Source organism: Sebastes fasciatus, chromosome 21, assembly GCF_043250625.1.
Source record: "Sebastes fasciatus isolate fSebFas1 chromosome 21, fSebFas1.pri, whole genome shotgun sequence".
Classification (NCBI taxonomy): domain Eukaryota; kingdom Metazoa; phylum Chordata; class Actinopteri; order Perciformes; family Sebastidae; genus Sebastes; species Sebastes fasciatus.
In genome coordinates, this window is record NC_133815.1 from 24,516,470 (window position 1) to 24,537,763 (window position 21,294).

The 21,294-nt window shown below is 42.2% G+C and overlaps 1 protein-coding gene across 1 annotated transcript; it reads left to right on the forward strand.

Annotated features, from left to right (window-relative positions):
• The first annotated feature begins 232 nt into the window (after positions 1-232).
• c1ql3a (complement component 1, q subcomponent-like 3a) lies at positions 233-20,130 on the forward strand. The gene is made up of 2 exons (XM_074622344.1): positions 233-1,283; positions 17,756-20,130. Exons 1-2 carry the CDS (start codon positions 678-680, stop codon positions 17,933-17,935), a joined length of 786 nt encoding a protein of 261 aa, XP_074478445.1. The 5' UTR covers positions 233-677; the 3' UTR covers positions 17,936-20,130.
• The last annotated feature ends 1,164 nt before the right edge of the window (positions 20,131-21,294 follow it).

The following is a 21,294-nucleotide window of genomic DNA, read 5'->3' on the forward strand; positions in this document are numbered from 1 at the left end:
TCTCTCTCTCTCTCTCTCTTTCTCTCTCTCTTTCTCTCTCTCTTTCTCTCTCTCTCTCTCTCTCTCTCTCTCTCTCTCTCTCTCTTTCTCTCTCTCTCTCTCTCTCTCTCTCTCTCTCTCTCTTTCTCTCTCTCTTTCTCTCTCTCTTTCTCTCTCTCTCTCTCTCTTTCTCTCTCTCTCTCTCTCTCTTTCTCTCTCTCTCCTGCTGTTGTATCTGCTCTCCTGACTCTCTTTCTCTCTCTCTGTGAGTCAGACGGTCTAACTGGCCCTGATCCACCTTAAGAGTTCAGCTGCTGTACAAACCCTCTGGTTCTGGGACCTGTAGGATTAGAGATGGGCCAGACCCCCCATGTCTGGACTTCAGAGATGCTGAATCCGGAGCTTTTGGAAGAAGTCACCGACCACTAAAAGAACTTTCAGACCTCATCAGCAGAAAGAGGAGAGGAAGAGGAAGAGGAGAGGAAGAGGAGGGGAGTGGAGGGGAGGGGGTTTCTGTGCTTTCTAAAGTTCATTAAACCAGATCTAAGTGTAGCTCACCGCTACACCTGCTTTCCTCTTTAAAGGGTTTCCTCTCCAGCAGCAAGATTTCACCCAAAAGCAGACAGCCGGATCGTCCCGCGCTGACGCGGCTGGTCGGCAGGAAGCGGCTGGTGGCTGCGGGGGTCCTGGGGGTCGTGATGGTCCTGGTCCTGGTCATCCTCATCCCGGTCCTGGTGAACTCCGCGGGCACGGCGGCGCACTACGAGATGCTCGGCACCTGTAGGATGGTGTGCGACCCGTACGGGACCAAGTCTCCCACCAGCACCAGCACGGTCACGGCGGACACGGTCCGGGACCGGGACGACGGCCTCGTGCAGTCTTTACCCACTTTTATCCAAGGTCCTAAAGGGGAACCGGGTCGTCCGGGCAAAGCGGGTCCGAGGGGACCTCCGGGTGAGCCGGGACCGCCCGGTCCGGCGGGGCCACCGGGAGACAGAGGTGAACCGGGGAGATCCGGTTTACCGGGACCTCCCGGTCCCAACGCAGCCGCCAACGGAGCGATAAGCGCGGCCACGTACAGCACCGTGCCAAAGATCGCCTTCTACGCGGGGCTAAAGAAGCAGCATGAGGGCTATGAGGTGCTCAAGTTCGACGATGTGGTGACGAACCTGGGCAACCACTACGACCCGACCACCGGCAAGTTCACCTGCTCCATACCGGGGATTTACTTCTTCACCTACCACGTCCTGATGCGCGGAGGGGACGGGACCAGCATGTGGGCCGACCTGTGCAAGAACAACCAGGTAAAAAAATCAACCAGGTAACACACAAACAACCAGGTAACACACACAGCCGACCTACCTGTGCAAAAACAACCAGGTAACACACACAGCCGACCTACCTGTGCAAAAACAACCAGGTAACACACACAGCCGACCTACCTGTGCAAAAACAACCAGGTAACACACACAGCCGACCTACCTGTGCAAAAACAACCAGGTAACACACACAGCCGACCTACCTGTGCAAAAACAACCAGGTAACACAAAACTGCAAACACACTGACGTTCCTGCGTGCGCTTCTCACCTTTTACGCGCGAGTTGTTCACCTGTAGCCTCCTCATCCACACATCCAGCCTGATCACTGACTCATTCTATAATTAGGGGTACATTTCATGTCAACCAAAAAGTGGAGAAATCAGTTAGTTGTTATCATAATATATACCCCCTAAATGTGCTAAATTCATAAATTGCCAAGCTTAAGCTCTAATGACTTTTTAAATATTTTATTTGATTCATTATTTTGTCCACTGTGTTACAGACAAATGTTGTGTCATATAAAACACGAACGAGGTACTACACATTTGATAACACATTTGTTTGAAAGGGTTTGAGTCTATTCACCAGAGGTTTTAAGGTTGTCTGTGTAACTGATTTGAAAATATGAATTTTGAGCTTCATAATGGACATTTTGTGGGATGCTATCAGGAAGGATGAACATTTTTAAAACTATAACTGTAGTCCTCTAGTGCTACTGACTACAGGACTACAGTTACAGTGTGTGTGTGTGTGTTGGCACCTAGCAGGGTGGATGAGAAGAGAAGGGATCATGCAGCCTGGTCTGGTCGTGGACCAGGTCCAGGTCAGACTGTGAAAGACCAGTTGGGTTGTTAGTTCTTGTGGCTCTTTGTCCATCAGAGAGAGATTGTCTCTCATTAACACAATGAACTGAGTTCTCTGAACTCTCAGGAGCCCGGGTGGGCATCTTGGTGCATGTAACATTGAGCATTTCATCTGGTTTCTCTGGAGCTATTTTACAAATTTCCACTAAATTACAACAATTTCTGCAAATTTCTCTGTGATCTCAACATTTCTCTATATTTTCCACCTCTCTCTCTCGCCCAATAATAATCACTGTGAACATTTTCTTTAAGGTAAAATAGAAATACCATTATGTAAAAAAATATTCAAGTTGGTCCTGCATAGGAGTAAAGAGGTCTTCATAAAGAATTAAAGGAGTTCTTATTCTAAAGAATAAGCTGCATCATATTTGATGATTGCAGCAAAATAAATACGTACATAAATGCATGAATATACATTAAACACCTCGTGTTACTGTGGCATTCCCCAAAGTGTCCTGTCGGGTGTCATTTCAAGTGTTCCAGCTTGTTTTTTGGAATTTTGTTATGTAAATTCAATAAGGGGAATATGTGTGGTGAGCTGTTGAAATACCTCTACAAAGTATTCCAGATCATTCACTGTATGGTACAGTAGTGAATAAATAAATACAGAATAAATAAAGTAAAATCATTTATCTTTGAATATAGTGCAACAAGTAAAAAATAAAGAAATTAAATATTATTAATAATAATAAAGCCTGGGGATGTGCCTGCTGCCTCCTCTGTTCCATCCCAGTGTCCTGCTCTCTGGGCGTCTCCGTAGTGATCAGGCTGTCAGCAGCAGATCTAATCCGAGGGGGCAAACCAGTGTTGCAGCGTCGCTCCACCAAGCAGATCCCTCCTTGCCTGTCAAGCCTGCGACTGTAATGCTGCTGCAGACGCAGCGAACACTGCCAACATGTCTGGGATTAAAGCAGCAGAGCTGCACACCGTGACCAATCAGATGCTGCTGAAAGACATGTTTCAATTAGGACTATACTGCTACCGAAGCTTTGAAACATGGCCAGAGGGGACATTTCTGTGTAAATGATCAACACATGATGGGAGTACCCATTTTGCCATGATTTATGATCCATATTAACATCACTTATAAAATGTGACTTCACGTGATTTAATTGAAATAAGTCATCTCCATCTCACTGAGTACTTTTTGTCTTTTTTTTGGTCTAACAATCAATTTATCTTGTCACAATATGTTTTCAGCGATCAACCGCATTCTGTGTTGTTTCATAGAATCCATTTAAAAGGAAAAAAGTAAATCCCCCACTAGCATACCGTTTCCCAAAAGGATGCATTCAGACGGAGATATTTGCAGTAAGATTAATAACATCTGGACACATCTGCCCGTAATTCACTGCTGCATATGAAAAATTCTGTTCTGTAGGTGTCTCCGACACGGTGACACAGATTTAATTTGAAGCTATTTTTTTGAAGACGTAATAGTTTCCAAGCAAGTATAATAATAATAATAATAATAATAATAATAATAATAATAATGAAAGCTACTACTATCAGATCAGATTGATTCTGATAAGTCGTTCTTCAGTAGCCTCTTGGCATTATTTGCCGTCTGGACTGGACCACGAGAGCACCGGCTGCCAGACGAAGGTGGAGCTGATTCTGTCCATAGACGTGTGGAGACGGTCTGTGTCCTGTCCTCTGTGTCCTGTCCTCCGTGTTCTGTCCTCTGTATGGCTCCATCAGGTTAAAGACGCCATCTGATGCTCCTGGTCTACCGCTGCACTTTTTTAAAACCAACAAATACAGACAAAAACAATTAAGATGCATCATGTTCTTATTTCGGTGTATGTGGAATATAATAATAAAATGGTATTCCAATCATATAAATTATAAAAAAAAAAAATAATTGGACAGAGGCGATTCTGCTGCATGAGTACTTGCTAATTGCACATTAGACTCATAATAACTAAAAAATACATTTTATGAAGTACTTCTACTTGTAATTGTTTTACGTTGTGGCACTAAAGTAGCCTAAATGATCAAAATAATTCTTCCACCACACATTATTAAATAAAAACAAGAAGTTGTTTAAAAATTGGTCATATTTTGAGAAGACACAGTGCATTTGCACACACCGCTCTGAAAAAGTCATGGTTAACCAGGTGATTCATGATATCTATCTATCTGCTGCGATGATAGAAGATAAAGTAAAGTAGGGGGGAGGGGACCAGGCATTGTGATTAAGAGCTACTGCCTATAAATCTAGATGTTTTCTCCTGACAGCTGTCAAAAACACCACACCATCACCACCAACACTTACTATCCAGTGTTGTGAGCGAGTGAGAATACGTAAAAAGAGTCATTTGAGTTGATTTAAATGTGTGTACTCTGCACGTGAACCACATCTGTAAACAGCTGCTGTTTGTTCAAAACCTCCCAGAGCTTCCTGCTCCTGATCCACACTGACATCCTCTCTGTTTGGATATTAGAGAAAATACCGTAGGGCGCTATACAAAATATTACTGGATACTGTATTAAAATCTAAATTGCTTGAAGAATTGAAATGCGGGCCTAAACTGTGCCCTGCAGCATAAAGAAGAAGAAAGTTAGTCAAAAATAGAATTGAAATAAATACTGGATTATAAAACTCGTCAACACCTGCAGCTCACCGCTGAATGACAGAGAGCATCTGGGATGTGGAGACACATGAGCAGTAACCTGGATAATATCCAAATTGTAATCAGTAATAATCAATAATCTGCTTATCTTCCATATCAGATCCTGATTAAAAACAGGATAATAAAGGTGTTCATGTAAACGTCTGATGTAGGTGACATGACACAGAACCAGGGGTTGAGTGAAGTTAATAATAATAAAATATGATAAAATGATTCTAATTGTCCTAAACATATTGTGATGAAAAGACCATTCCCTGCAGGGTGAACAGTGGACGTCTCATCAAGGACACCAACGTGTCCACTCGGCCCCTGCGAACGACGCTAAAATGCTTTTCTGACCTTTCAGCGGTGCTGAAATCCGTTTTAATGTAAAACAGAAATGATAAAGCATAAACATCTTCATGCCACGTTATCATGAACGTGACGCCTACTTTATGAACTGTAAGGAGACCAGACGTCCACTGGAGCCCAGAGACAAATCATTTAACAATATTATTGATTCGTTCAGCTTTATTCAACACTCTCATTCTATTTAAATGTCTGTCAGAACTATTGCAAATAATAATAATATGATGATTAATAATGTAAGTAAGTGGATGGTTAAAAGAAACCAACCCTGACTGTTGGTAGGAGACAGGATGTGGACAGTGTTTGTCCTCCCTACTGGCTGTCTAACACAAACTTTTTTTCTTATTCATATTCACATTTGTATGGAATTGGAAGTCTAGTCTGCTTCATTTTCTATGTTTTCTACTGCATGTATATTCCTCCTTGATATAAAATAACTTCATATTAATATAAGTATACTTAATAAGTTAATAAAACTAATTTAACCATGTACGTAATATGAAAAAATTTACACAATAAAGCAGGATTTGTAGTTGAATCCCACATTCAGAAAAAGTGACGTGTAATGGAAAGAGAACAGGAGTTTTTTTTAATAGTGGAAAACAATATTTTTGTGTGTATATGAAGGGAGGAGGCCCACAATGTAAAGTTGGTCTGAAGTGTCCGTGATAAGAAATGAAAATTAACAAACAACTGGCCACAACAGCTAAATGGGAGAAACCAAATAATCGAATCAAATAAAAGGACATAAATATTAAAAATAGGGGGCAAAAATGTGGATGGTGTTTGTATCTGTTATCGTATCATTATCTATTCATATCCAAGTAATGGATGTATTATTTACATCCCTTTCCTCCTGACTGACATCCGTCATCATTCACACGGCCGTTACCGACCGGACGGGAAAAAGTAAATGGTGGTTTAGCAGCAGCAGCAGAATCTGATGCTGACTGACCTCGTGTGCTTTTTGATCCGGACCTCCGTCAAACATGTTTTTATTTTAAATGGTCTAAAAAGTCCCAAAAACATCCCCTGTGGATGATCACATTTTTTTTTGTGTGTGTGTTTTTCTGCTCATTTATGTCCGGATGCTCAAGGACCTCTTGTGGTTGCAGTGATTCACACTTTTTGAGACCATATTTTATTGATTGTTTTATTGATTGATCATTGACTGCTGAGTCCTCACTGCTTCAGTTTGGACTCATTAATCAAACGGCGGCTCGAGACAAACGGCGTCCCGTCGTCCCCAGGAACAATAATGTGTCCTGTTGTTTAGCAAAGAGCGGCTGATTACAACGTCTTCTCATGTTGCCGGGAGGATGGCTAATTAGCTGTTAGCAGCCGCTGGGTAGTATCGCTGCTTGTTTCTTTTTGGGTGATATTTTTGGTCATTTTGCTAATTTAATGGTCTGCCTATGAAGAATGAGAGCCAGCTCAGCCACTGCTCAGCAGGCAGATAGAGACAGCAGGAAAGAAGAGCATAATCTCAAACTTTAAAAATTAAAAAGAAGAATTGAAAAAAAAAAAAAAACGTTTTAGAATTATGGGTAGAATGTGTTAAACAGAAGAATATGGTGTGTTGGGACTATTTGTACTGTTACCATGGTGGTTAGTAACAGGCTGCTGACAGAGCTTCACATGTTCACCAGTGTTATCCTGTAATGGGTTTGTGTATAAAATATGATAATACAGTTTGTATCTAAGGCTGTACCCAATAGCTCCAAGCTTCATTCATAACGTTGACATTCAAAATCAACATTTGAATGCTGCGCAGCTTTTGCATTTAGGGCGTCGCCAACTCCACTTTAGCTAGTTACAGACGTAGGCAAAATCGTTGGTACCCTTCCGTTAAAGAAAGAAAAACCCACAATGGTCACTGAAATAACTTGAAACTGACAAAAGTAATAATAAATAAAAATTCACTGAAAATTAACTAATGAAAATCAGATATTGTTTTTGAATTATGGTTCAGCAGAATCATTTAAAAAAACAAACTAATGAAACTGGCCTAGACAAAAATGATGGTACCCTTAACTTAATATTTTGTTGCACAACCTTTTGAGGCAATCACTGCAATCAAGTGATTTCTGTAACTCTCAATGAGACTTCTGCACCTGTCGACAGGTATGTTGGCCCACTCCTCGTGAGCAAACTGCTCCAGCTGTCTCAGGTTTGAAGGGTGCCTTCTCCAGACTGCATGTTTCAGCTCCTTCCACAGATGTTCAATAGGATTTAGATCAGGGCTCATAGAAGGCCACTTCAGAATAGTCCAATGTTTTGTTCTTAGCCATTCTTGGGTGTTTTTAGCTGTGTTTTGGGTCATTATCCTGTTTGAGGACCCATGACCTGCAACTGAGACCAAGCTTTCTGACACTGGGCAGCACATTTCGCTCCAGAATGCCTTGATAGCCTTGAGATTTCATTGCACCCTGCACAGATTCAAGACACCCTGTGCCAGATGCAACAAAGCAGCCCCATAACATAACCGAGCCTCCTCCATGTTTCACATTAGGTACAGTGTTCTTTTCTTTGGATGCTTCATTTTTGCGTCTGTGAACATAGAGCTGATGTGACTTGCCAAAAAGCTCCAGTTTTGTCTCATCTGTCCAAAGGACATTCTCCCAGAAGCTTTGTGGCTTATCAATATGCATTTTGGAAAATTCCAGTCTCGCTTTTTTATGATTTGGTGTCCTCCTCGGTTGTCTTCCATTAAGTCCACTTTGGCTCAAACAGTGACGGATGGTGCGATCTGACACTGATGTACCTTGACCTTGGAGTTCACCTCTAATCTCTTTGGAAGTTGTTCTGGGCTCTTTGGTTACCATTCGTATTATCCGTCTCTTCGATTTGTCATCAATTTTCCTCTTGCGGCCACGTCCAGGGAGGTTGTCTACAGTCCCGTGGACCTTAAACTTCTGAATAATATGTGCAGCTGTAGTCACAGGAACATCAAGCTGCTTGGAGATGGTCTTATAGCCTTTACCTTTAACATGAAGGTCTATAATGTTCTTTCTGATCTCCTGAGACAACTCTCTCCTTAGCTTTCTGTGGTCCATGTTCAGTGTGGTACACACCATGATACCAAACAGCACAGTGACTACTTTTCACCCTTTAAATAGGCAGACTGACTGATTACAAGTTTGAAGATACCTGTGATGCTATTTACAGGACACACCTTAGTTTAATATGTCCCTATGGTCACATTATTTTACATCTTTTCTAGGGGTACCATCATTTTTTGTCCAGGTCAGTTTCATTAGTTTGTTTTTTAAAATGATTCTGTTGAACCAAAATTCTAAAACAATGTCTGATTTTCATTAGTTCATTTTCAGTAAATTTTTATTTATTATTACTTTTGTTAGTTTCAAGTTATTTCAGTGACCATTGTGGGTTTTTCTCTCTTTAACGGAAGGGTACCAACAACTTTGCCTACGTCTGTAAACAGCACATAATCTGGACACAGAGTAAAGCCCCAGACACACCAGGAACATCAGGAGCGCGTGGCGGCTGCGTGGCGTGGTAGCTGCGTGATTCACGCGTCGGGTGTTCACACCAGCTGCATTTCAGCTGTGTGTCTGCTGCATTTCTGCTGCTGCAGCTGCTGCTGTCAGCCCTTTCTTTCTACATAGAGTTTGCCTTTTAATGGCCATTTCATTTCATTATAAATATAATTTATATTTATTTTAGACTGAGAAAGGTTAAGAAACATGTGGTAATTTGTAAATAATAGTAATAATCGACAAAACTCCGTACTTTATTCATTCAAGGAGCTCTCCAAGTCACTGCATGTTCTAGAACACTGTCCGGCACATATTCAGAATAAAAGCCTTGTGTTAACAAATGGAGGAATTCTGTCCATAGAAAAAATGCCTGATGGCTTTTATTTTGAAATGAAAGCAGGAAGTGTTTATTTAAAAAATAAGTCTTTACTTTTATTTAATCTCTGTAACATATTCTACAGATAGACATCGAAACTGTGGGGATGTAGCTGATATGATGTCAATATACAGTCAATAGATCACTTTCACTGTCTGTTGCTGCTGTGAGACGCGCGTGGCATGCATCAAAAATAGGCGAGACCTCTATTCTCTAGAAGAAACGCAGCTGAGACGCGCGTCTCACTGCTCTAACCTGTTAACACGGACGCCGGAATAAAAAACAACAGGTAACGCAGCCGCCACGCGCTCCTGACCTTCCTGTTGTGTCTGAGGCTTAAGGCACAAGGAGCAAAGGGGTTGTATTTAGTCTCTTAATTAATAACAGGTGTGTTTTTGGCATAACAGGAAAGCCCCCAGGAAGATCACCGGTCGTTGATCCCGACTTTCGTAGTGGCCAAACGGCGGTACAACAACGTCCGTGTCCGTCACGTTATGCCATTGGGCCCAAAAATACTTTTTCCCATAGACTTACATTGGGAAAGAGACGTCTGTATGTCTTAGTGAATAATTTAATTTTTTGGTAAATCAACTCCCCAGTATGAACACTCTAATGGTCCTTTTTTAAATCATTAGGTCCTAAAAGTTGTAAAATGCACTAATAGCTGAATCCAGAGTTATTTTCCTTCCTCCTTTCATGTGAATGAGACCCAGACCGTGACAACCAAGTCATGTGACTGAGCGGACGCTACTGCCCCTGTCCGATGGGCCCAATGGATACGCAAATACTTTTCCAGACAAAAGTTGAGCCATTTTGGCTTCTGAGCAACTTTCATAGGAATGAATGGGAGCCACCGACGCTGTACCCAGTTATCTTAATACATTCGTGCGATAACCTATGTAACCAGTGCAGGCAGCACGGGGGGCAAAATTCGTCATATGATAATAAGCTCGAGGCTAAATATGATAAACATGTATTAATAAATAATGAAAATGGTATTTGCTTTCCAATGCAACCCGCGGGGGGCTCGGACCGGGTGAGGGGAATCCTCCGGAGATGCTGCGGGAGAGGTGGTGCGTAACGCGCAGAGACATCAGCCTCAAAACGCCACCATTGAGGGGGGAGATGGCCCGTAAACTTTGAAGTAGCCTACGTCTACACTCGCACACACAGAGGGATGATGGGAGGAGACGCAACAGAGGCGTGTGACCACCGTGATCTCTCTGGTCACGGTGGTCACGCCAGCGACCGGAGGAGTGCTGAGAGCGCTGCAGGTTGAGCAACACAGAATCCATGAGAGCCTTACTTCATTATATTCCATTATATTCTCAATCGTCACCTGCCGCCTGAATTTAGTGTTTTCCTGAACATAAATAAAAACATTGTTCTAGAGCCGACACTGTATTTAACTGAGGAGGAGTAGCTGCGTCGTACGCGCGTTGTGATCCTGCCTGTAGATTCATCTTACTATCTGAATAATGAGCCCTTTAAATAGCAGGAACATACTGGACCATATAGACCAGGTTTCTGTTTGTCAATGGAGCAATCGCTTTCTGCTGCCTGAAGATAACAATACACCAACAAAGCACCTGACCACACCTCATCTTAAGACCAACACGTCCATGGGCACAGAGATGGGCTCAAGTACATTTGCTACTTACACAACGTGGGCGCTGGGCGGGAAAATGACAACTATGTCGGTGAGGGCCCTAACTCATTTAATCCAATGAGCCACTTTATTCTAATTGAGGAATTTGTTTTGCGTTTTATGGGGGGGTTTAGGGAAAAGTCATCATAAAACATGACAACAGACATTCAAAGTTTCATTTGAAAACCTCAGTAGAAGCTTTGAATGTAAAAAAAAATCGACATCCGGTACAGCCCTAGTTAGTACCGTGTGTGCGGAAAGACGTCAATCTTGTTGTTTGAACTTTTATTTGAATGACTGAGGAAAAATCTTTAGCACCAAGGAGAGTGCTGATGCTATTTTTTAACTGTTCTATTGTAACAGGCTGGTAATGGAGCTTCAAATGTACACCAGCATCATCCTGCAATGCGTTTGTGTGTATACAACATGGTAATATGGTTTGCATTTGTTGGTACAGCTTCATGCTTTGTGTGTGGTTTACAGCAGTCAGTTTAGTTTCAGATTTAACCATAGAAAATGTACTACATAACATCAGTCAGTTATTTGTTAAAGGTGAAATGTGTCAAAATACCATTTTAGATTAAATAATGTGGTGCTGCAGAGATGTTCTGGCCTTCATATCATATTCTGCAGACTTAAGGAAACATCTTTGTTTGGTACAGATCCCCACAAAAATCACAACATGATCTTTTAAATAGGTTTTTCAATAAAAATGAGAAATTAAAATGATTATTCCCTCTGATATTGCAAATCATATCGCAATTGCAATATCAGTAAAAAATAAACACAATTATTTGAAACACAATTTAACACACAATTATAGTTATATTTTTTCAGAATTGTTCAAGCGTAGTCTGTGTTTATGTACAGCACAAACATGAAAGTCTGCCTTCTGAATAGAAACTTGAGATGAAACACCTCGGTGCCCAGCAGCCGCAGCATGTTGTTATAAACCAAACCACTGGTAAAAATCATTGTAGATTTAACTCGGGAGTGGTACTCCAGGAAAAAATAACTAAGGGGGGAGAGGAGGTGGGGGGGTACCTGGTCAAGAACAGGCTTTCAGGATTTCAAACGTCTTTCTGAGAGAGATGGATTACCAAACATGAAAGTAGCAGGATGATGCGGTAAAATTGGGTTTACTCAGATTTTAATCAGATTAATCAAAATTTAAGTCAGATCCAAGTCAGTGATATTTAGTTTCTTTAGGGCAGATTTCAAACCCTGTGTACAGTAGTATCACTATATCCCTATAATACTCAGGGACATGTGATGCAATGACATCGCTACTTCTTTAACTTTAACCTGTGGTGTGTTTACAGTCTCTATGTGTAGACCACCACAGAGCAAAGCACAGCGATCATCCGCAGCCATTAGGCTACATGCATGTTACTGCATGTTTTTTAGCTCTGGTTGTTGCTGCTGAACAGCTGCCACCGTCATCTGGTCCTAATTAAACCAGGTGGGATGCAGGCCTAAAGAAAGACATATTATGTTTATGTTTTTGTAACCCAACTGTCTAACTAGCTCCTGCTAGAGAAGTCCAGATATCCTTAAGAAATTATCTTTAAACTTATGTCGGCACTTAATGTTCATGTTTGCCAGGATGAGGAAACTGAATGTTTCATGGGATGAAGTACATTCTCCACCACTGGCATATCCATTTCATTATATCGTGGGATATGTGTGTGTGTGTGTGTGTGTGTGTGTGTGTGTGTGTGTGTGGGGGTGTGCATGAGGGTGTGTTTTTCTTAGATGCTGCTCTGTTGTTTCGTGTCTTCTGAAGGTTGTGGAGGGTGACCTTGTGCTGTTTAATGTTCATATTTTTATGTTTTGTGTTGATGGTTTGGAGCATGTGATGAGGGTCAAATTTCCGTGTGAACAGACAATAAAGTCTTATCTTATCTTATCTTATCTCATATTCACTTGGCAAATGCTTTTGTCCAAAGTCACTTACAATAAGTGCAAACTTGATTGAACAAGAGCTGGATATCATCAAACATTAGAAGCAACCCTCCTAAATAAACAGCTGTGTTCAGAGAGCTACTGTAGTTCATTGGTTAGTGCGGGGTGAGGAGACAGTCTGAAATAGGCCTGTTGCAATTATTACATATTTGCCTGATCACGATTCTTTGAGCTGACTGTGACCATTTGGCATAAGCGTTGGATTGGCTGAGCCAAACTCGGAGAAGCAGCTTGTCACTAAAAGAAGAATAGCTGTTCCACCTTAAGTAAGCCTCGGCCCAATTTAGGGCTGGCTATCGTTTAAAAAACTAGGATACCAGTACCGATACCAGTACCCTTAAAGTGATACCGATACCAGTACCCTTAAAGTGATACCGATACCAGTACCCTTAAAGCGATACCGATACCAGTACCCTTTAAGTGATAGCGATACCAGTACCGATACCAGTACCCTTAAAGTGATACAGATACTAGTACCAATACCAGTACACTTAAAGTGATACTGATACCAGTACCCTTAAAGTGATACTGATACCAGTACCTCAAAGTGATACTGATACCAGTACCATTAAAGTGATACCGATACCAGTACCGATACCAGTACCCTTAAAGTGATACCAATGCCAGTACCAATACCAGTACCCTTAAAGTGATACCAATGCCAGAACCCTTAAAGTGATACTGATACCAGTGCCGATACCAGAACCCTTAAAGTGATACCGATGCCAGTGCCCTTATAGTGATACCGATACCAGTACCCTTAAATTGATACCCATACCAGTACCGATACCAGTACCCTTAAAGTGATACCCATACTAGAACCGATTCCAGTACCGATACCAGAACCCTTAAAGTGATACTGATACCAGTACCGATGCCAGTACCCTTAAAGTGTAACCGATACCAGTACCGATACCAGAACCCTTAAAGTGATACCGATACCAGTACCGATACCAGAACCCTTAAAGTGATACCGATACCAGTACTGATACCAGAACCCTTAAAGTGATACTGATACCAGTACCGATACCAGAACCCTTAAAGCAGTGGTCTCAAACTCAATTTACCTGGGGGCCGCTGGAGGCAGAGTCTGGGTGAGGCTGGGCCGCATCAGGTATTCCACAAAAAAAGCTTTGTTAAAAAAAAAACAATCTTCTCAAACGTCATTATTAACAGTTCTTTAACTTGAATGGGTTCTTCTGAACATGAACTGTCCTGAACATGAACTGTCCTGAACATGAACTGTCCTGAACATGAACTGTCCTGAACATGAATGGAACATTGAAGAACATGAACGGTTCTTCTGAACATGGCCTATTGCGTCTCCCACTTTTCCTGAAATTGTCTGTGCTCGTCACCAACCTTTCTCTTCACTGCAGGCTTTGAAAAAGACAAGATATATATTCATTCCACTTGGTGTCACTCCGCAATAAAGTTGTGCCTGCTGTGTTTGTGTTGCTCTGCAATTACACCACCAAACCGCTAGTTGGCGGCGGCGTCTCTATGAGTTTCCTTCTTCTTCTTGTACTACAAACAGAAACTGAGTGGAGTTGGAGCTAATAACTGTTGAACCACAGAACTTTTACTGACATTACTGCAACGCCGAAAAGAGACAATATATCTGAGTGGATTTGTGTGAACAAACATTGAAAAGATGGAGGCAGAGAGAAGTAGAACTTTCTGTGGTTGTCCGGGGTCCTGGCCGCTCAGCATCGCTGAGAGACTGGACCAATCACAGCTTTTGCATTCTGCGTCGCCGCGACGTGTAGTTACATTTCTGGAGAGGTGCACGTCAGGCTACGGCGTCGATTCAACGCAGAAGTATAAATCAAGCTTTAATCGAGCTTATGCGATGTAACACGGGCGCCGCCATAGTTGTTGTGAAATGTTTCTCTGCTTGCATCAAGCCCGGCCGATTGCCCGCCCCCGGGAGCCATATACCCCACTGTGATTGGTAGGTTCGTTCAGCTCGGGCTCGCGCAACAAAGGGACCTTCCACACACAACGCAGCAAACTGCCATTCACATAAAACTCGCGGGCCGAGGGCGCCTGGTTAGCTCAGTTGGTAGAGCGGGCGCCCGTGTAACAAGACTTAGTCCTGACCGCGGCGGCTCGGGTTCGAATCCGGTCTGTGGCCCTTTCCGCATCCACTCTCTCTCTCCCCCCTTTCCAAGACTCTATCCACTGTCCTGTCAATAAAAATGAAAAAAATGCCCGCAAAAAAAAAACTTTATAAAAAAAAAAAAAATTTGCGGGCCGCACTAACATTAAACTTTCATATCAAGGTGGGGGCCACAAAATATCGTCTTGCGGGCCGCAATTGGCCCGCGAGTTTGAGACCCCTGCCTTAAAGTGTTACTGATACCAGTACCGATACCAGAACCCTTAAAGTGTTACCGATACCAGTAAAAATACCAGAACCCTTAAAGTGATGCCGATACCAGTACCCTTAAAGTGATACCGATATCAGTGCCGATACCACTACCCTTAAAGTGATACCGATACCAGCACCGATACCAGTACCGATGCCAGTACCCTTAAAGTGATACCGATACCAATAGAGTACTTAATTTGATAAGTATGATGTGAATGGAAGCTGTGTGTGTCCCACTGGCTCACGGAGCTGTTCATTCCCTCCTCTCCAGGCTGCTCCAATCTAACTGCTCACTCCAAAAAATAAACAAGCTGTGTTATAGTTTAATTAAGGCTGTAGGCTACCGATGTCTTTTTTTTCTTAATTTTTTTTACATTCGATGCATCCATTGAGGTTTTCGGGAGGAGCCTCGAATGTCTGTCGTCATATTTTATGACGTCATCACACAAAAAAAACCGTAAAATCCGAGAACAAAATTCTCAATTTGAATTTAAGTGATTCATTTGATGAAATGAGCAAGTCATTTTTAATTAAATCAACTTTCTTTATGGATATAACTCGTACCTTTCTTTGATTGCTGTTAGACCGCCCCGGTGCATGCCTCCCTGGGTCCCCAGCGAGGGAGAGAAAACACTTTTTGACTGCAGTGAAAATGTTGTTTTTTATGGCTAAACACCAACAAATCTTTGATTGAAAGAGAATATTTTGTTAGATAAAAACATGTTGTGGTTTTTGGAAATTATTACATCTTTCTTTTTTCTATAACTTTACAATGCTCTGGAGGTATTGGAAATGTTTGGATCACACAAGTCTGAAACAATCCTACATACAGTAGCTGCTACGCACAATACAGAGGATTTTCAGGGGAGATAGCAGGTCAACAGTAGATGTCACATAGAAGTGGTGTACATCATCTGAACGCTGAGAACCTGAAGAATAATTTGAGATACAGCTCAGCACTGTGTGTCAAGTTGTTCTAGCCATAAATCAGAAATAAACATGAATTCCTAAATTAATTAATTAATTAAAATTAATCGTGAAAGTGTATAAGGGTTTAGAACATTATGATATAGGTATATGATGGTCATCCCCATGCTCTATATAAGTTGTTGCAGCAATTTTTGGGTTGGTACCATTTGTTACACAGAGTTGGTGCTAAATTTAACCATTTTTTACCACTGGAGAATTGATAAAAATGATCAATAATCCCTCTAAACTTCCAAATTAAGACACCAAGACTTTGAGGAACACCACAGAAAAAGCCATACTGTTAGACAACAGAACGACTTGGTTAGGTTTAGACAACAGAACGACTTGGTTAGGTTTAGACAACAAAACGACTTGGTTAGGTTTAGACAACAGAACGACTTGGTTAGGTTTAGACAACAGAACGACTTGGTTAGGTTTAGACAACAGAACGACATGGTTAGGTTTAGACAACAGAACGACTTGGCTAGGTTTAGACATCAGAACAACATGGTTAGGTTTAGACAACAGAACGACGTTGTTAGGTTTAGAATACAGTAGTAGTGACAGTAGGGATACAGACAGGAGACACAGGGAGATAGAGGGGTATGAGGGGTATGAAGGGTATGACATACAGCAATGGTCCCCAGACACAAACTGGATGTTGCTGTGTCTTAAACACGAGGTCATCTGGAAACTCCCAAGAATGAATTCTGATATCTATATTGATCACTTGACATTTCCTCCCAGCACCATCATGTCAAATCCCTGTATTTCTTCTTCTTCAGTCTATCGGGCAGATTGGGAGACATTTACTGAGCTCGTTTTAGCTCCTCAGAGGAAAAACCTTTTCATCTTTTGGCCTTCCCTCTTGTGACACCTTCCCTCTTGTGACAAAACTGTCAGTGTGTTGATCACCTTGTCCACTCCAGCTGAGTGCTTATCAATGTCTGGTGGACGTGTTCACTAGGGATGCACCGATACCACTTTTATCAGACAGAGTACAAGTACAAGTACTCACGTTTGGGTACTCGCCGATACCGAGTACCAATACGAGTACTTCTCTGTGCCAAAAGACCCTCGTTCAGAGCCAGCTGGAGGGTGTGAGCGACACACGGCAGGCTGGGGAGTCCCACATATGAGGCGGTGCGCCGTGACCGGCTCTAGGTTGGCTTGGAAAGGCTCGGGGCGAAGGTGGCTCGCGGCCGCAGCTTTACAGCGCTCCCCACCCGGACCTCGCCACACCGTGGACAAAGGGCTCGCTGCACCCTCTCTCCCTGCCGGGGACGGCCCCCTGCTCCCGGTGCGACTGTCGACCGGGGCGGAGTGTTTTCAGTGCGCCCCGACTACGTCGCACCGCCAGATAGGGGCTCGGCCCACGTAAAAGGCGCCAGAGGTCTGTGGCGTTGTTGGCAACCCACCTGACCTGTCTTGAACCACGGACCAAGGAGTCTAACGCACGCGCGGTTCAGAGGGTGCAAGCAAAACCCAGTGGCGCAATGAAAGTGAGGACCGGCTGAGGTGGGATCCCAGCCCAGCGGGATCAGGCGTACATGAATACAGTATCGGACCCGATACCCGATACTGGTATCAGTGCATCCCTAGTGTTCAGCCGTATACTGTACTACTGTCAATCAGCGCAATTCTAGTCAAGTCTCTGCAGCTTCTCATGGCCGTTAGCAGGGCTGCAGACTGTTTGCGGTTTTGACATGTTTACATAATGTGTATGATTTGTGCATGATTGTGTGCGCGTGTGTCTGTGTGTGCTCATTCCCTGCAGGTGCGTGCCAGCGCCATAGCCCAGGATGCAGACCAGAACTATGACTATGCCAGTAACAGCGCCGTGCTGCATCTGGAGCCAGGAGACGAGGTCTACATCAAACTAGACGGAGGCAAAGCTCACGGAGGAAACAACAACAAGTACAGCACCTTCTCTGGATTCATCATCTACGCTGACTAAACAACAACAACAGACCGGTGCCCTCACGGCCCAGTCCTTCTACCTAATCCTCCCTCTACCAATAAGATGCTCAGACTTTTAAACATTATCAATCAGCCTTCATAACCTGCATACTATTTTATTTTTTTTACATTCTGACAACATCACTGTCCGAAGCGCAAGTGACTTTGGACAATAGCATCGACGAAATGGTTGAATTGTCAAAGTGTGGGATCAAACCATATCCCATTACATCCCACTCAAACTGACAACTGATGTTTGTGTTAATGTAGTCCTGTCATGGAGCCTACATAAAGATAGGACATTAAGAGGTGATAGGTAATCACTCTTAAATCTGATTGGACCACGAGCTGCCTGTCAACCAATCAGGCCGTCTGTCTAGAAGAAAGTGAAAACCAGATAGAAATGCAGCAGCTTAGTGGGTAGTTGTAAAAACTGAATACCTAGTATAATAAACTATATTCCTGGTAATAATTCATAAGAAAGCCCTCAGTCAGTGTGCGTGTGTTTTCTTTCTTTCTTTTTTTGATAATCATGCTGTGAAGATAATAAGGGAAAAGCTGGTAACACTTGAAGTGCATTATGATATAGTAGCAGCAGATTATGATTTCCATTATAAACATAATTACCTCTTTTATAGAATAGAATCATAAATAAAATAATAATTTTTAATGACATGTAATGAAATTACACTACTTTTTTACATAATGTTCTGACTTTAATATTAATCATTATCTAATAATGAGGTGATTCCTCATCATCGGTTTGTAGCACATCTTCCAATTAAGTGTTATTCAAATGCTTTCAGGAATATTTCTGAACATATAAGGATTTTACGTATTTGACAAGTCTTTTCCTCAAGCCTAATTTACCCATGTGATCAATGGGTAGGGGTTAGGGTTAGGGTTAGGGGTTAGCAACCCGACCCCGGATAAGCGGTTGAAGATGAGTGAGTAATTTACCCATGAGGTGTCCAGAATAGAGAAGAACACTTACCCACATAAGCTATAAAACCTGGCATGGAAATATTGATTATGTCAAGCTTCAAAGAGGGAGAATGTTTGGTAAAGTAAATCTGAAAACATGATTGTAACAGAGTTTTTTCTGATGTCTGCTGGGTGGCGTTCAGGGGAACAAGATGGGAAGTGAGGGCGGCCATGTTGAAGTTCCTTGTGAAAGTTTGGCACCTCTAGTAGCTCTATGGAGCAGTTCCTTTCTATTAGTGGTTCCCTGTTTTCTTATCCTGTCTACGTGCACAAGGACACACAGAAATGCACATGTGCATGCTATTCCATGGATCTACTGGTAGTGGTAGCACGCCAAGATATGCTGCAATGTGTCAGGGAAGGTAGGCAGGGAAGAAGACGACTCCATGACAAACATGGATGCAAGCAATGTTGGATTTAAAATGTTTTATATGGAAGGCAGAAATGCACTCAACACGTTTGTTAGACTTTAAGGATACGCAGTGTAACACCGAATGTAAAGACAGTGTTTAAAAGAAAACTCCACAAAGCAACTATAAATGTGCATTCACACAACGGTAGGAGTTTGTCCCATGTTGGAAAAATGCACTACATTCCACCTAGTCATAGAAAGAGCCAAACATTTTAGGAAATGCAGCCAATGCAGTAGCTTCTAATGCGTGTAAACAAATACAATATTTGGATATGCACAGATAACTTGATGATAACGTCCCCCGTGTCACCCGAATGACACAATATACCACGAACGCAGGACATAAAATACTTTTTTTTCTGTGTACATGAACTGGTGCATGTAACTTTTAAAATAACATGCACCAAAATATCTTTACCTGCACCAAAAAAAAAAGTTCTACTCCACAATTTGGTGTATTTGTCCTTCTTAAGCCTGGGACACACCAGGAACGTCAGGAGCGCGTGGCGGCTGCATTACCTGTTGTTTTTTATTTTGGCGTCCGTGTTAACAGGTTAGAGCAGCCACACTGCCCGCATGAAACGCGCGTCTCACGCACGTCACATGACCGTCTCAGCTGCGTCTCTTCTAGAGAATAGAGGTCTCGCCTATTTTTGACGCGTGCCGCGCGTTTCACAGCAACAACAGACAGTGAAAGTGATCTATTGACATCATACTAGCTACATTACTACAGTTTCAATGTCTTGACATCTGTAGAATATGTCACGGACAGTGAAGGTGATCTATTGACATTATATTAACATTATACCAGCAAGATTACTACAGTTTCGATGTATCTGTAGAATATGTTACGGAGTTGAAAAAAAAGTAAAGACTTGTTTTTAAATCAACTTCCTGCTTTCATTTTAAAATAAAAGCCCTCAAGCGTTTTTTTTTCTGTAGAAAGAATTCCTTCATTTGTTAACACAAGGCTTTTTTTCTGAAATATGAGCAGTCAGTGCTGTGGAACATGCAGTGACTTAGAGAGCTCCATGAATTGATAAAGTATGGGATTTAAATCAACACTTCCTCCTTTTATTTAAAAATAAAAGCCCTCAAGGGTTTTTTCTGTGGACAGAATTCCTTGATTTGTTAACACAAGGCTTTTATTCTGAAATATGTGCCGGACAGTGTTCTAGAACATGCAGTGACTTGGAGTGCTCCATGAATGAATATAGTTAGGAGTTTAATTGTCGATTACTATTATTTACAAATTACCACACATTTCTTCACCTTTCTCTGTCTAAAATAAATATAAATGATATTTATAATGAAATGAAATGGCCATTAAAAGGCAAACTCTATTTAGAAAGAAAGGGCTGGCAGCAGCTGCAGCATTAGAAATGCAGCTGGTGTGAACACCCGACGCATGAATCACGCATCCACCACGCCAAGCAGCCATCATGCCACGCAGCCGCCACACGCTCCTGACATTCCCTGTGTCCCGGGCGTTACTCGACACTTCTGTCACAGCCGCGAATGGATAACACTGAAATTTCAGCAAACCACAGGAGGAAATAATTTATTCATTTAATTTATGAGGTTACAATATCCTTTGATCACATATTCAACAACTTATTTGATATTTGATGTGTTATAAATCATTGATGTAATGTTAAGTCTGTCTTTGTCCTTTTTGGCCACTCTAAGTATCGGCACCACAACAGCACAAATAGATCTGCATCACAACCCAAGCAACAGCTGGTTTGACTGCAGTGTTTTACAGTGCTGCTGTTGCGCTCTGCTATTCTGTCTCTTCTGTCCATGCACTGTCAGTGCCTCTTTTAGTGTCACTATGCTATCAGTTTAACATTTGATTTTCACTGCATAAAAAAATGGACATGTGGCGGGTGAAAGTGTCAAAAAGTCTCCCAGCTCGGTTGCACTATATGGCGTATGAATGACACGATAATTCGCAAGTC

Coding starts and splice junctions, on each gene's coding strand:
- c1ql3a (XM_074622344.1), top strand. CDS start 678: ATGGTCCTGGTCCTGGTCATCCTCATCCCGGTCCTGGTGAACTCCGCG. Junction 1,284..17,755: donor ACCTGTGCAAGAACAACCAG/GTAAAAAAATCA, acceptor CATTCCCTGCAG/GTGCGTGCCAGCGCCATAGC.